At 44.7% G+C, this 16,423-nt stretch overlaps 1 protein-coding gene across 1 annotated transcript; it reads right to left on the bottom strand.

The window, feature by feature from the left end:
* Window positions 1–473: 473 nt before the first annotated feature.
* Window positions 474–11,662, bottom strand: CKAP4 (cytoskeleton associated protein 4). Its single transcript, XM_075602228.1, has 2 exons — window positions 11,128–11,662; window positions 474–1,987 (listed from the first exon to the last, which is right to left on the bottom strand). The coding sequence occupies exons 1-2, from the start codon at window positions 11,440–11,442 to the stop codon at window positions 614–616; spliced, it is 1,689 nt and encodes a 562-aa protein (XP_075458343.1). The 5' UTR covers window positions 11,443–11,662; the 3' UTR covers window positions 474–613.
* Between the last annotated feature and the right edge of the window lie 4,761 nt (window positions 11,663–16,423).

Here is a 16,423-nt window from a genome sequence, read left to right as displayed (position 1 = left end):
TCTGGACAAAATATTATATTAAATACCACAATAAAAAGTATCAGGAATGTAAAGGCACTCAAGTGTCACTAGGTATTTAAAATCCTACAAGAATAAAAGCAAGTGCCATAAACATATCAAAATGTGTATTTTACTTTTCTGAGGTAAAAAGTGACACTGTGTGTTCACTTGCATGTCATTACCCAGAATCCCTTGCTGCAGTGGAAGTGCTGTATGCTGGGTGATAATGGGGAAAGGCGGGGTTGCAGACCTGCCTAAGACATGCAAATGAGCATACAGTTGTATTTGCATATTTACTTTTCTAAGGAATATATGTACATGATGCATGGTGTTTACTTATTTTTAAAAAATGCTTGCAGGCCTCATGAACACAATTTCTTATCACAAAAATATGCATCCCTTATTGGGTTACGGTGTCAATTGAACCTGTTTTGAATGTTTGTTTTCTGACAAATCAAGTGTCTGTTATCTGTTTTTATTTTTTTTATTTAAAAAGGGTCATTTAAAAAAAACACAAAGAAAAAATACAGAAAAGAAAAAGAAAAACAGACTTTGATGAAAAATCTAATCCAAAGTTTGAAAATACTACATCTTCCCTACAAAATTATTTCAGTTATAGTGTCTCTTGAATTTCTTCCATTTTAACTAACAATTTATCATTATTTTGCTTTAGTTCATCAATGGAATCCTTCACCGATTCCAAATCTTTTCCATTAGCTTCTATCTTGGCTGAATAGGCTACTAGGCTGTCCACTGCAGTCCTCAACGTTTTCAAATCTGTCTCGACTTTATTAACTGAAGACTGTAATCCATCCACATGGGATATTTTTTCAATTAGTTCAATATCGTTCACACTCGTTTCAGCTTTGCTCTTCTGGCCCTGATTGTACTGCAGTTCTTCTATTTGATGCTTCTGAGTTTCAAGTAAACTTGTCACTTCCACTTGTAGTTTCTGAAACTCTGGAGCAGTATTGGTCAGGTCAGCTACAATGGACTTCAATTCATCAACATCTATGGATAATGTCTGCTGGGACTCCTTCAAAGTTGACAAAGTCTCCATTGCTGCAGGCGATCCCGTGTCATCAGTAGATAAGAATTTCATCCCGGCCAATGCTTCCTCTACCGCATTTAACCTCCTGGTATATTCTTCAAAGCTGGATATGAACGATTCAACCTCTGGCTGCTGAGCAGTGCCAGAATTCAAGGTTTCCACAATTTGCACTATAGCTTTTAATCTTGATTCAATGCCGTTTTTGTTACTTTCTATCTGCTTAAGTATATCGTCGTTATTGGAAATAAACATTTTTTCCTTATCGGCAATGGTAGAAGTGATAGACTGGGATTTCCTGTCCAGTCTCTCGATCTCCCGAGCCACGTGTGTGCTGAACTCTTCACTTTTCAACCCGTTTTCTTTTAATTCATCTATAGCCGTCAGCTGGGCCTCCACAGCTTCTTTAAAGTAATCGTGTTCGTTTCTGAGCACCGCAAATTCCTCATTGGTGACGGTAACTACAGACTCCACATTTTGCACAGTGCTTTGTAATTGTTCCATAGACACGTCTTTTGCTCTAGAAGATGTTTGCAGTTCAGAATAAATATCTTGTAATGCCTTTAGTTCGTCCTTAACCGAATGCGTTTCTGCTAATGAAGCCAACTTCGCCTTGACGTTCTTCATTTCATTCTGGCTTGACGTTTGCACGTCGGTAAATATGGCAATGTTCTCATTAATGGACGTGGTCAACTCGGTCAGTTTTTCTTCCACGTTTTTTTCAAAGAACGGCAAATCTCGTTCCCGTGCATCTTTCACATCCTGAATGCCGTCAGACAGATCTTTCAGGATTTCATTCTGCAGTTTTTTAAGTACGAGGCCAATGCGATCCACTTCTTTTTCACCCATTTTAATGGCCGCCTCGTTTATTTGCTGTTTCTCCTGAATATCTTTGAAGATGAATTCCAAGCGGCCGACTGATATCTGGTGCAAATTCACCTAGAAGAAAAATGCATGGAAAGTACATTTAGTATTAATATATTTAGCTTATACACTAGTATCAGTGTAAAAACTCCAGCCCACTAGTAATGTAAATACACTCTCAAAAACCCTGAATCCCAAAGTCAAATAAAGCCTCATAAGTTAGGCATTAGTAAATGCCATAAAATTACCTCCACCTTCAAAACGTAATGTAGAACCAATGTGTCAACACTCGCTGCAAAACCTAAATTCAGTTACTCTGTGTCACACATTGGAGAACCATCGGAGGATATTAAAATAATAATAAATAATTTATTTCATATAGCACTTTTCTCCCAGTGGGATTCAAAGCACTTCACATTACAGTATAGTGCGCAGCACATAGGAATTTTTACAGACACAGCCCCTGCGCAGATGAGCTTACAACCTATGGTGTTTGGTGCCTGAGGCACAGGGAGATAAAGTGATTTATCCAAGGTCACAAGGAGCTGACACCGGGATTAGAAACTCAGGTCAAACTCAAGTGTCGTTATCAGTCAGTGACTTTACTCACTGAGTCGCTCCTTCAGGGTTTAAACATGGCAACAGGACAGTTAAGACAGAACCTACCTATCCACCGCAAGTGGTGCTTACAGCAGGATTTGCCATTTTTGAAGCTACAGTACTATAATTATGGCAGCACCTCACAAGTAGGGTTGCCAGGTGTCCGGTATTGAACTGGACTGTCCTGTATTTGGATACTCTGTCCAGTAAAACATGAGAGGTACTGTAATACTGGACATGTATGTGCCCGGTATGTTCCTCCCTGGACATAGTGACCTGACGCACCTTTCACCATTGAGTCCAGTATTTTTGGAGAAGCCACCTGGGAACCCTACTCACAAGCATCATCCATTCATTAACGAACATGGGACAGAGAGTAAGTGCATCAATAAATGAACTCAGAGCAGTTAACGAGTGAATGTCTAGGAGTGAGCGAGTTTGTTTGAAGGGAAGAGTAGTGGAGCGGGACAAGGCATATATGATTTATACAATGTTGTTTACAGCAGTATAGGAAAACATCCCTACACATTAACTAGAAAGACTTAGCAGAAAATGAAGGGTCTTTAGCTTACGAAAGAAAAACAGAAATAGGAAACTAAGACGACATGGTTTAGAGGTCTAAATAAATCAAACAACAACAATAAGCAAAACATGTCTCTTTCTGCTTTGAGAAAACATAGCTTAAACCATTCCATGCCAAATATAAGCATTAGAAGAGGCTTGTCTGGCAATAAAGGGTTTACAATAGGTGCAATAGTCACTAAAGTGCAATGAGAAGCCATTATCGCATTCCAATGCCACTTTAGTTAATAATACACTGTCTCAATGTGTGAAAACTACACACTATCAGCTATGCAAAATGTAATGGAAAGATAAAAGCATTTGCAATTTCTTAACTTGATTCAAGTGAATAAAAATACCACTTGTGGGGTACTTGCATGTCTCAGACAGGCCTGCAACCCTTTCTTTCACCATTATCACTTGGCAAACAGTGCTTCCACTGCAGCCACTACTTACCATCCATTGTAACACGGATTCTATACGCTTATACCAGCCGCATTACACAGCTTTTCAGCATAGCCTGGGTTAAAGAAGTTAATGTGATTTTGCTAACACTTGATTTTGGATGTAATCAGTTTTCATATGTGATGTCATAATAACCCTGGAACTTTCAGGGACGCTGAAGTGCTTTAAAATAACGATTTATCCTGATGACTTCAGCTTCTCCCAGATAAGCATTAAACAAGATTGATGCATGCGGGGGAAGAGGTTAGAAGCATTAGTAATACAGCCAGTGCACTTCAGCCTTTCGGATTCTTTTGTGTCATGAATGACATAACAAATCAAAGATGGCTGCCTTCTGGGTGAAGCACATACAAGATAACCAAACCCAGTGAAAATGTGATACCGTTCTAGGCCTGCTTCGGTACTCCCATACGATGAGCAACTTTGGTTTAAGATCAGAAGAACTGTCTGGAATTATTATCACACTGCTAACTTGGGCCTGGCTTCGTTAGCCTATTCAGTGTGTCATTATCCCAAGTTAAATCATAGCGCAGTATTCAATAAAGCAAATAACGTGACATTGACCATATTTTGCTCCCATAAAAAGTATGGCATCATTTATACCGGACATGAATCCAAATGATATAAAAATGAGCTCATAGCCCAAAAGATATTAATCGTGGGTCCACTGAGCTCTGTTGGAGTTAACGCTGGGAAATAACATATTATTTAAGTCATATTAAACTGGTGTTACTCCCATTCAGGCCCTAAAATGGGGAGTGAGAGGGGGAATGTCAGGAAAGAGCCCACTGACATACCTCCAAATGGGTTAACACAGGAGCTCTCAACTCCAATCCTCAAGAACCCACCCCCCCCCCAACAGGTCAGGTCTTTTTTGAATATCCCTGCTTCAGCACAGATGGCTCAATCCATGGCTCCCTGCTTCAGCACAGGTGGCTCAAACAGTGGCTCAGTCGAAGACTGAGCGCTGAAGCAGGGACATCCTGAACACCTGACCTATTGGGGGGTCTTGAGGACTGGAGTTGAGCACCCCTGGATTAGCCTATAATCCACGTGGTGAGATAACTGGGAATACACCTGTGAAATACGCTAATGAAAATGCAATGAACATATTTAATTAAATGAACTTATTTCCCAGGTACGTTCACAGGTATCTCACCACATGGTGACGTTAACTCGGAAAATAACATCTGTTCCTTATTTAGATAGCGTCACTGTATTTGTCCTGATTTAACACAGCTCAGCACATTTAGGCCCTGGGGTTTGTTAGGGACTGACCAGGTCTGCCATGTTGTTTTTGTGCTTTTGGTTTATTCCTGGTTGCTGATAACCCACAGAATCACCATGTAGCTAGGGTTACCAGGTGTCCAGTATTGAACTGGACTATCCTGTATTTGGACACACTATCCAGTAAAAAATGAGAGGTAATACTGAACATGTATGTGTCTGGTATGACCTCTCTGGACTTAGTGACCAGGCTGGCTAGAGGCCGCGGGATTTTCCCGAGCAGGGAGAGAGCGGGGCTGTTGCTAGGGGGCTGGGCAGCATCCTCCATCCTCATTGGCTGCTGCTGGGTAATGCAGCCAATCAGGAGGAGGTGTCAGGAGCCTGGAAGTGTGGCCAAGGAGAGGAGAATACAGCATGGAGCGGAGAGAGATGTGTGTGCGTGTTCACGTGTCTCCAGTGCTTGTGTGTTTGTGTCTTGAGCGCACGTGTGTGTGTCGAGCGTGCGTGTCTCGAGCGCGTCGCACCTTTCACCATTGTGTCCAGTATTTTTGGAGAAGCCACCTGGCAACCCTACACGTAGCTCAGAAGTAATGTGACTACCTTTCAAGTGGGTCTATAGCAGCTCTCCTTGTTATTTTGAGCATGTCATTTTATCTCCTCACTAAACATAGATTGTAAGCTCTGCAGATCAGGGACGCCTTGTGCCTGCAAAATTCTAATAATTCATATTTATTATAACTTTGCAGTAGGGATGTACAGCTTTATGTTTGAACCTAAACAAGTGGTTTTGAACCCTTATTCTGTGTGCACAGGAGGCCACAGTGCACGGTTTAACCATAACTTTATGTGAGCCTAACCCCTAACCTAACCCTAACATGTGAGCCTGCCCCCTACCCTAACCCTAATATGTGAGCCTAACCCCTACCCTAACCCTAATATGTGAGCCTAACCCCTACCCTAACCCTAATATGTGAGCCTAACCCCTACCCTAACCCTAACATGTGAGCCTAACCCCTACCCTAACCGTAATATGTGAGCCTAACCCCTACCCTAACCCTAATATGTGAGCCTGCCCCCTACCCTAACCCTAATATGTGAGCCTGCCCCTACCCTAACCCTAATATGTGAGCCTGCCCCCTACCCTAACCCTAATATGTGAGCCTAACCCCTACCCTAACCCTAATATGTGAGCCTGCCCCCTACCCTAACCCTAATATGTGAGCCTAACCCTAATATGTGAGCCTGCCCCTACCCTAACCCTAATATGTGAGCCTACCCCCTACCCTAACCCTAATATGTGAGCCTGCCCCTACCCTAACACTAATATGTGAGCCTAACCCCTACCCTAACCCTAATATGTGAGCCTGCCCCCTACCCTAACCCTAATATGTGAGCCTACCCCCTACCCTAACCCTAATATGTGAGCCTAACCCCTACCCTAACCCTAATATGCCAGCCTGACCCCTACCCTAACCCTAGTATGTGAGCCTAACCCCTACCCTAACCCTAATATGTGAGCCTGCCCCCTACCCTAACCCTAATATGTGAGCCTGCCCCCTACCCTAACCCTAATATGTGATCCTAACCCCTACCCTAACCCTAATATGTGAGCCTAACCCCTACCCTAACCCTAATATGTGAGCCTAACCCTGACCCTAACCCTAATATGTGAGCCTATCCCCTACTCTAACCCTAATATGTGAGCCAGCCCCCTACCCTAACCCTAACATGTGAGCCTAACCCCTACCCTAACCCTAATATGTGAGCCTGCCCCTACCCTAACCCTAACATGTGAGCCTAACCCCTACCCTAACCCTAATCTGTGAGCCTAACCCCTACCCTAACCCTAATATGTGAGCCTAACCCCTACCCTATCCCTAATATGTGAGCCTAACCCCTACCCTAACCCTAATATGTGAGCCTAACCCCTACCCTAACCCTAATATGTGAGCCTACCCCCTACCCTATCCCTAATATGTGAGCCTGCCCCTATCCTAACCCTAATATGTGAGCCTAACCCCGACCCTAACCCTAATATGTGAGCCTACCCCCTACCCTAACCCTAATATGTGAGCCAGCCCCCTACCCTAACCCTAATATGTGAGCCTAACCCCTACCCTAACCCTAATATGTGAGTCTAACCCCTACCCTAACCCTAATATGTGAGCCTACCCTAACCCTAATATGTGAGCCTAACCCCTACCCTAACCCTAATATGTGAGCCTACCCCCTACCCTATCCCTAATATGTGAGCCTGCCCCTACCCTAACCCTAATATGTGAGCCTAACCCCTACCCTAACCCTAATATGTGAGCCTAACCCCTACCCTAACCCTAATATGTGAGCCTGCCCCCTACCCTAACCCTAATATGTGAGCCTAATCCCTACCCTAACCCTAATATGTGAGCCTAACCCCTACCCTAACCCTAATATGTGAGCCTGCCCCTACCCTAATATGTGAGCCTAACCTCTAACCTAACCCTAATATGTGAGCCTAACCCCTACCATAACCCTAATATGTGAGCCTACCCCCTACCCTAACCCTAATATGTGAGCCTGCCCCTACCCTAACCCTAATATGTGAGCCTGCCCCTACCCTAACCCTAATATGTGAGCCTGCCCCCTACCCTAACACTAATATGTGAGCCTGCCCCTACCCTAACCCTAATATGTGAGCCTACCCCCTACCCTAACCCTAATATGTGAGCCTAACCCCTACCCTAACCCTAATATGTGAGCCTGCCCCCTACCCTAACCCTAATATGTGAGCCTAACCCCTACCCTAACCCTAATATGTGAGTCTAACCCCTACCCTAACCCTAATATGTGAGCCTAACCCCTACCCTAACCCTAATATGTGAGCCTACCCCCTACCCTAACCCTAATATGTGAGCCTACCCCCTACCCTAACCCTAATATGTGAGCCTACCCCCTACCCTAACCAGCACTGTCTGCGTCCTAATAATCTGAGAAAAAATCTTGCCGGCTAAATAAGAGAGAGGAGGTTATGGTGTCGGCCCTCGGTTAAGTAGACACTTTGTTTAATATTTTATTAAATATATGAAAGATTTATTAAAAACATACAGAGATAACAATTTTAGATGTAAAGAATTGGTATTCTGGGCAGGGCCGCCGACAGGGGGGGACAGCCGGGACTGCTGTCCCGGACCCAGCCAGCCAAGGGGCCCGGCCTCCCTGACGGCAACTCTACATTTCTCTCTCTGCAGGACTGAAGGGCCCTCCCCTTCCTGGCTGCCGTCCCCATCTGTCCCTCCCCTTTCCTCCTGCAGGACAGAAGGGCCCTCCCCTTCCTGGCTGCCGTCTCCATCTGTCCCTCCCCTTTCCTCCTGCAGGACTGAAGGGCCCTCCCCTCAGCCCCGCCTCTATCTCTCCCTTTCCCAGCCCCTTTGGGGTGCCTGCAGGGCTCTGCTGTGCACCGGCCATGCTGCTCCAGCAGGCCCATCCAAGGGCCCCAGGCCCCCCCGATACCACTCTCCCACGCCCCTTACCCAACAAGTTGTGTGTGTTTGTTTGGGGTGGGAGTGCTTAGTCTGTGTGTGTGGAGGGGGAAACTTATTGTGTTTGTATTTGTGTGTGTTTGGGGAGGAGGGGGTTATTGTGCGTGCGTGTGTGTGTGTGTGTGTGTATTTGGGATGGGGGACATATTTTGTGTGTGTATTTGGGGAAGGGGACTTATTGTATGTGTGTGTGTATTTGGGGAGGGGGGCTTGTGTGTGTTGGGGTGGGGCGCTTAATGTGTTTGTATTTATGTGTGTGTGTGTATTTCGGGAGGGGACTTATTGTGTGTGTGTATTTGAGATGGGGGGCTTATTGTGTGTGTGTGTGTATTTGAGATGGGGGGCTTATTGTGTGTGTGTGTGTGTGTGTGTGTGTGTGTGTGTGTGTGTGTGTGTGTGTGTGTGTGTGTGTGTGTGTGTGTGTGTGTGTGTGTGTGTGTGTGTGTGTGTGTGTGTGATTGTGTGTGTGTGATTGTGTATTTGGGGAGCGGGTTTAGTTTGTGTGTGTGTATATATATATTGGGGAGGGAGGTTATGGAGTGTGGGGCGCGGAGAGAAATATATGTGGGTGGGAGAGGAGGGGGTGTAAGAGAGGGAGCGGGGAAAGGAAAGGGTGATGGGGAATGAGAGTAAGAAGGGGGGAGTGTAAGAGAAACAGGGGGAGGGGTCCTCCGAAGGCCGCCGACACGTGGGTGGGGGGCCTCAGTGGAACCTTTAGTCCTGGGTCCCAGGAAAGCTGCCTGCTGCCCTGACGCTGGGGTTACAAAGAGGAGAAATATTTTGAACAAAAATGTTTCTTTACAGTTTGAAAACGACTGATCTACGCAGTTAGTTACGCTCAGTCACACTTAGGGACATATTTGCTAAGTAGTGTTAGACCACAAGGCACCCTATGGCTAGGGTGACCAGATTTGCCCCGACAAAAACCAGGACCAATGTCACGCTTGCGCTCGCCGACTGCGTATGCGCGAAGAGCACTTGCCGACTGTGCATGAGCGATAGCCACTTGCCGGTCGCTTATACGCATGCGCATCAGACACCGAGCTATCACACACGCGCGGTCGGCACAGTCAGCCAACGAGCTAGAAAACCTGGGACAGCACCCCAAAACAATCGGGACAGAGCCCAAAAATCCTCGACATCTGGTCACCCTACCTATGGCCCATTCAATAAACGCTCCATACATAAAGTATGTTACTCGTTGCACCACGTACTAAAGATGGGTCTTCATCCCTTTAATGTGTTCCAGGTTTCTCTGGCTATACAGGAGTGAAGACAGCAATATAGACAGCTGTAAAAGGTAATACTTCTAGTCGGATTTAATTTTTTAAAAAAAGGTATTTCCTGAAAGTGCCGGCCTATCACCGAGAGGTGATTCAGCATAACTCACACAAACGTTTGCTTCCCTTTTAACCCCTGCTATGCCGGAGGAACCTGGATTTGGACATTCATCTTGGGGGGCCGAGATGTTTGTAGTTTTTTTTTTGTGCCGGTTTTGACACACACAAAAAACTACAAACATGGCCGCCTGGACAACAGTAGAAATACGCTTTCTATTGGACGAGGCCCTGAACCCGTGAACTTTTGGAGTCTTCCAGTTTGCCCGGTGGACAACCAGCTCGCCAAAAAGATCCCCGTACGAGCTTTTTCAGGCTTGAAAATCCCAAATAAGAAATGCAAGGGGGCAGAATTGCTGCCCTAAGTGATACAAATATATTTTAGCAATAATTAAAAACATTGGGGTAAATGTCCTGTGTTAGGTGAATATCTGTCTGTTCTTAACAGTGTGGATGCTAGGTAAACAGGTTTAAGAATTCTGTATTAAATGGCAGTTTTATGTGGTGCGCGTCTTATTGATCTGGAGATATTTATCATAAGGCTGCGCTTTTAGTGCCGGCGATGGCAACACGACCGATTACGTCACCCATCGCCACTTGCGAAAGTTATATTAATTTTAAGCGACGTCGCTGGCGACAAGGCCGGTGATGTCACCAAGGGGGTGGGCAGCGCTCTCTGATTGGTTTAGAGACAGTCACAAGTGGCGACTGTCTCTAAAAAATCAAATTTACCCGGCTTCAACATTTTTGGTCGCTCCGTCGCCCTTACTATAAGCGCTTGCGACGGAGTCAATGTTTTGGTTTTGAAGCGACGTCGAGTCGCCATCGCCAGGGACTATAAGGGCAGCCTAAGGAACTTCAAAGGTGCACTGTACAACTCCCTGACATAAATTAGGGGGAGCATCATTGTCTACTTTCTCCCTCATAAAAGTTCTCACCTTTTATTTTTCTCCAAAATTTCCTTAATAGAAACTTGAAACATATTTGCCAATAGGCTCAAAGACTGCAATTAAGCCTTACACACTGGGAATGATGCATTGCAATGTAATGTTTTATTATATGTATGACTCCCTAAACCAGTGTTTTTCAACAGGGGTGCCTAGGAACGCTTGGGTTCCTCGAGCATCCCTAAAAAGTTCCTTGCAATTTTCAGGTCATTTGTAAATTGGGCCAAATACAGAATAATTTACAATGCATCTGATCTCGGACGCGCTGTTAGAAAAGGTTGGGGATCATTACAATGCATCAGATCTCAGACGCGCTATTAGAGAGGATCGGGGTTCTGCAGAATTTCACAATATAATTCTAGGGCTCCTTAACCAAAAATGGTTGCAAACCACTTCCCTAAGCCATGACTGCAAAGAGGTTAGAATTCAGCAAATGTCATTTCAATGACTGAAAATCTATCTAAGCATGTGGCCACAATACAGAGACAGAGTCTAGAAGAGTGAGAAATATTTAGATTGCACGTTAGTGCTAACAAGCCAGAGATGTGCAATGCATGTACCTGTTTCAGGAGGCTGTCCACACTTTCTGCCAGTTCCCCTTTCTGCTGTGACAAGTGTTCATTTCTGCTGGTGATTTGGGACACCTCTTCTAGCACATGATGAACACACCAGCCTGAATAGCCAGCCACTGCCACCAGACCTGCATAAAAGACAAAGTTAGCAACTTTCCACAACCCATTAGCAGTATGGGGGGATGCTGCGGGGGCTGCCCCCTTGTTGGGTTTGGAGTTCTTCTTTGCCACGTCATCTGAAGCAGCCGGAGGAGAGCTCCTGTCTGCCAAATGGCTTTTGTTTCTTTGCTTTGCGTTAGACATAGTGCAGATCAGTCAGTACTTGTCCTGTGCAAGTTATAGAAGAATAGTTGATGGGCAATGACACAATGTATCTTTCTCTGGTGATCTCCTTCCTTGTGACCCGATTCAATGGCGTGGGCGCTGCACACAAGGGGAGTGGGGTTGGACACAGTCGCTGAAAGGAAGTAAATTTGGGACTGCACACACACACACACCAAAAAAAAGTACGAGGCATCCCTTCTTCTAAACACACCCAGCCTGGCCCCGCCTGCAGAGGGTTGGGTGGGGAGATTGCCTGCCACGCATGCAGTCATCCTATGCTGCTGCTCACCCAGGCAAGCTAACCAGTGTGGATAGAATCAGGCAGGGTGCCTGGTTTACAGCACACTGTGGGAGCTAATGGGTGTTTTTAGTTGGGTTGGGGGGGGGGGGGGGGTGTAAACAGTGTATAACACTGTAATTCTCCATTTTAAAACAAGAGTTGGGGATCATTCATCTGATTTTCTTTTGTTATTGTCTTATTATGCACAAATTCCTCACCTTGCACAGTACTTTGACCCCTTCAAGCATACCCTCCAACTGTACCTATTAAGGTATAAATAATAAGTAGCTACATGTTTTTGGCTTCTGTAGCAGACCAGCTGTACCTGTTACACACACAGTTTTAGTGTGTGGTGAAATGCATACTGTGTAGGCTATGGGACTTCCATGGGGATTGCTTGGAAGTACCTCTGTCTAGCAAGAGTACAGGAACAGTGGTACTGTATCTATTATCTACCCACAAAATGTTGGAGAGTCTACTTAAGTTCCACTACTTAATAATATTATCAATTATTTATTTATAACATGTTTTACCAGGAAGTAATACACTGAGAGTTACCTCTCGTTTTCAAGTATGTCCTGGGCATACAGTTAAGATGACAAATAATACATGGTTACAAATACACAGTTACATAAGTGAACAGGGTATACATTATATACAAGACATTGCATGCACAGTTAGAGATAATATATGTTATAGGCATATGTAACAGTTACAGATCAGATTAAAATGTGAGATAGCCTTAGTTTTGAAATAACTCAGACTGGTGGTGGCTGTGAGAGTCTCCGGTAGATTGTTCCAGTTTAGGGGTGCACGGTAAGAGAAGGAGGAGCGGCCGGATACTTTACTGAACCTTGGGACCATGAACAGCCTTCTGGAGTCAGATCTCAGATGATAAGTGCTGCATATGGTAGGGGCAAGGAGCTTGTTCAGGTAGACGAGTAGCTTGCCCAGAAAGTATTTGAAGGCAAGACAGTAGTATCTAGAGTAGTCATCTTAGAGCTAAAATCAGTGGTGCTGGTAAAAGAGTGGATTACACAAGGTTATTTATGCAATTCCTAAGGCCATATAATAGGGCTGAGGAAACATACTCTATAGGGGTACTGCTATACCTTAATTGATCTGAATGTCCGGCTGCCTGGCCACTTGTCCCAGCTCTCCCCCCTTGTCGGCGGCCTTGGGGGCAACTGCCACTCTTCTCCTCTAGTATCTCAATTTTACCTCTCCTCTCCAATGTGCCATGAACAATTGTGATTGCATATTATTTATTTATTTATAAAATATTTTACCAGGAAGTAATTTGAGAGTTTCCTCTCGTTTTCAAGTATGTCCTGGGCATGTTGATTTGGTTCATGTCCTGACCTGTGTGTTGGTTACAGTACCCCAAAATACCCAGTCAAACGGATTCACTCTGTCGATGCAGTTAATGCAAGATCTGCATTAACAGGGTGCTGCATCGATGGCTAATAAATCTCCCCCATCGTCCCTTAAACACATTGCTGCTTACATTTGCTTATTCCACGGCCAATTGATATTGGCTCTGCAACTCTCATATTCCTTCCCCTGAAAAAAAAAAAAAAAACACCTTTGAAAATTCAAATGTGTTTTAAACTGAAATGTGACCAGACTTTTAAAGCACCAACATATTCTGTAGTGTGGTACAATGTGGGAATTACATACTTGCAATAAACAAATAGAATGTAGAATAAATATGGCTCTTTTTGTCAGGTTACAAAATAACTGCAGCACAGCTTTATAGATTGCACACAATAAGGGTTATTTATGGAAGTATTTTAGCTGTGCAACATTGATGCAAAAAATCTTCACCAGATTCATCTGAAAAAATACTTTGCTTTCAACTGCATTGTTGTGAGATTCACAGTAGCCGATCGGCCCAAACATTCTCCCAGTGAGGTTCAATTCTGATTTTCATCAAGAAAGGGCAGAAATATTGAAGAAACATTTTTTTTTTTTTTCAATGGAACAATTTCTTCAAGCAGTCATTTTGTACACCATTTAACCTGCTCAATGCATGACCTGCCTCTCCAGCAAGGAAGGTTGTAATATCCGTGCTGCAGAAACTGGCAATGCACTTGCTAGCTGGGCAAATGATTTCTGTTGAACCCACAAAAACTACTGTATATAGAATGAATGAGATAGAACTGTCTTTAACTTTTCGGCAGCCCTCTTTCTCTTCCCTGCACCCTAAACTCCCCTTTCTAACTCTTTCTACTTCACATCTCTCTCTTCCCTCTAGCATCACACATATTCTCTTATGCAGGCACTTCACAGCGTATTAATTGGGGCCTGTGAATCCCATAACCGTTCCCCCCAACCACATCCTCCTACATATCATTGCCACATATTAGAGTAGTGTTTTTTAACAGCGGTTTTGTAGGACCCCTTGGGTCCCCCCGGGCATCCCTGAAGGGTTCCCTGCAATTGTCAGGTCATTTGAAAATTGTACCAAATACAGAAGAATTTACAATGCATCTGATCTCAGACACGCTATTAGAGAGGGTTGGGGTTCCTTACAATGCATCTGATCTCAGACGCGCTGTCAGAGAGGGTTGGGGTTCTTTACAATGCATCTGATCTCAGACACACTATTAGAGAGGGTTGGGGTTCCTTACAATGCATCTGATCTCAGACGCGCTATTAGAGAGGGTTGGGGTTCCTTACAATGCATCTGAACTCAGACGCGCTATTAGAGGGGGTTGGGGTTCCTTACAATGCATCTGATCTCAGACGCGCTATTAGAGAGGGTTGAGGTTCCTTACAATGCATCTGATCTCAGACACGCTATTAGAGAGGGTTGGGGTTTCTCAGAATTTGATAAAAATAATTATAGGGTTCCTTAACCAAAAAAAGGTTAAAAAACACTGTTTTAGAGAATAGGTGAGTGGTAAGATATTGGCTGATATACCTTATCAGCATACAGTACCATTACCCAAGGATTGCTTATGCTAAGATAACTTCAAATAGATCTGCAATCTTATTATTTGAATTTTTTATTTTTGTAATCATGTACTGTAGCATCTCCCACAACATATATTAAATCCATTAACAAAATACTTCTGTCACTTATTTAAACTTTTTCACGATCTAAAAAAATAAATGAATGCTCCAGCGATCAACGAGCAGAAGCAGAAAGACACAGAACATATGAACTTTCCCTTCACATCTGCTAAAGATGAGTAATATCTGTAACTTTGAAGAAAGTATAATGAATTTATGTTACTTAAAGCAACAGTTTCCCCCAAATGGACATATATTTTGTGTCCTTACTTAAACGTGTGAGTCCAGCGGAGCTCATCCACGTCCCCCTCACCCCCCCCCCCCCCCGACATCCTGGCACTGCCAGGTTCCGGAGATAGTTGTAGTTTATTTGACACAACAAACTACAAACATGGACACAGGGTGAGCAATAGAAAGTCGCAACGTTAGCTTTTCTGTTGACCACCGAGCCCTGACCCCGCCAGCGGGGGAAATCATGTGGGCCCCCGGATCAGGAGCTCCGGGGAACACCCCAATTCCAGTAAAATAAAAAAGAGCTGCATGTAATGCTGATTTCACCCATTCGCTGCTCGAGGTGCCAGCAGCGGGGCATTTCATTATGAGAGTTTGTCTCCTTTCATGCAGTAGACTGTAGAAAATTCTAGCTGAGTGAAAGGTGCAATTTCACTTTCTGAGTTTCCCCGACCGCCTGCAATACTCTTCCTCCTCCTGTCGACGCCGGGATCCTACCTCCGCCCAACCGGAGAGAGATCGGAGTCCCTAGATCACTACTCACCTCGAGGTAAATGTGTGGGTGTGAGTGGTGCCTCACCTTCTCCGGAGTAGTCCTCCTCCCGCAGCGTCACATTGTAATGGCGACCCGACATCAAATTACGCTGCCACGTCACATGGCGATGCATTGCCATGACGACGCAACGCCGCATGAGGAGGGTCGCTCTTCAAGGAATCGGCCGGGCCGGTAAGTACCCACAATCCGCCACTGAATAAGACATCCCGGATTACCTCAGAACCATAAATGAAAGTAATGGCTTTCAGAATACAGAAGTAGCCCGTTATGTTTTCAGGACAGTGGCTGCACACTTCCATGCTTCGCTACCAACCCCAGATAAATTAAAGTTAAAGATCTAACTCTCTCTGTACACTCTGAAGTCTATGGGGCTTATTCTCGTAGCTCCGAAGTGGTCATTGCAAAACTGCAGGGTTTGGCATGTTCCCAAGAAGCGGAATGAAATGTGAGAAAAACCCCTATTCTCTATTGCAAATCGCTTCTTCTAAACCGCTTCTATAAAAAGTGACAAACCGCCTGGTTTCACAGCCAAACCCCCCGGCTTGTACTTGCTTTAGAAGCAGAATGACCTGTGGTGCTAACTCCATCCCCGGTCTGACTTATGGGTTTTGCTCTCTCAGCCATGCAGTGTCAAATGACGCTGCGGACGTCACCAACGTGACATCGCATGGTGTCATGTTACCATGGTAACCGCGTCATGATGTCACGGTTGCCATGGCAACAAGATGGCGTGTGACGTACTTTGTGATGGTCCGCGGCATCATGTGACACTCAATTTTGAATGAGAAGCAGGGCGGTAGAACGTAGGCGGCCGGCACAGGTAGGTAAGTCCCTTCCCATTAGGTCAGATAGGCCCGCGAGCGCGGCAAATGCAA

This window comes from Ascaphus truei, chromosome 5 (assembly GCF_040206685.1).
Source record: "Ascaphus truei isolate aAscTru1 chromosome 5, aAscTru1.hap1, whole genome shotgun sequence".
NCBI lineage: Eukaryota > Metazoa > Chordata > Amphibia > Anura > Ascaphidae > Ascaphus > Ascaphus truei.
This window is presented reverse-complemented; position numbering and strand designations above follow the sequence as displayed.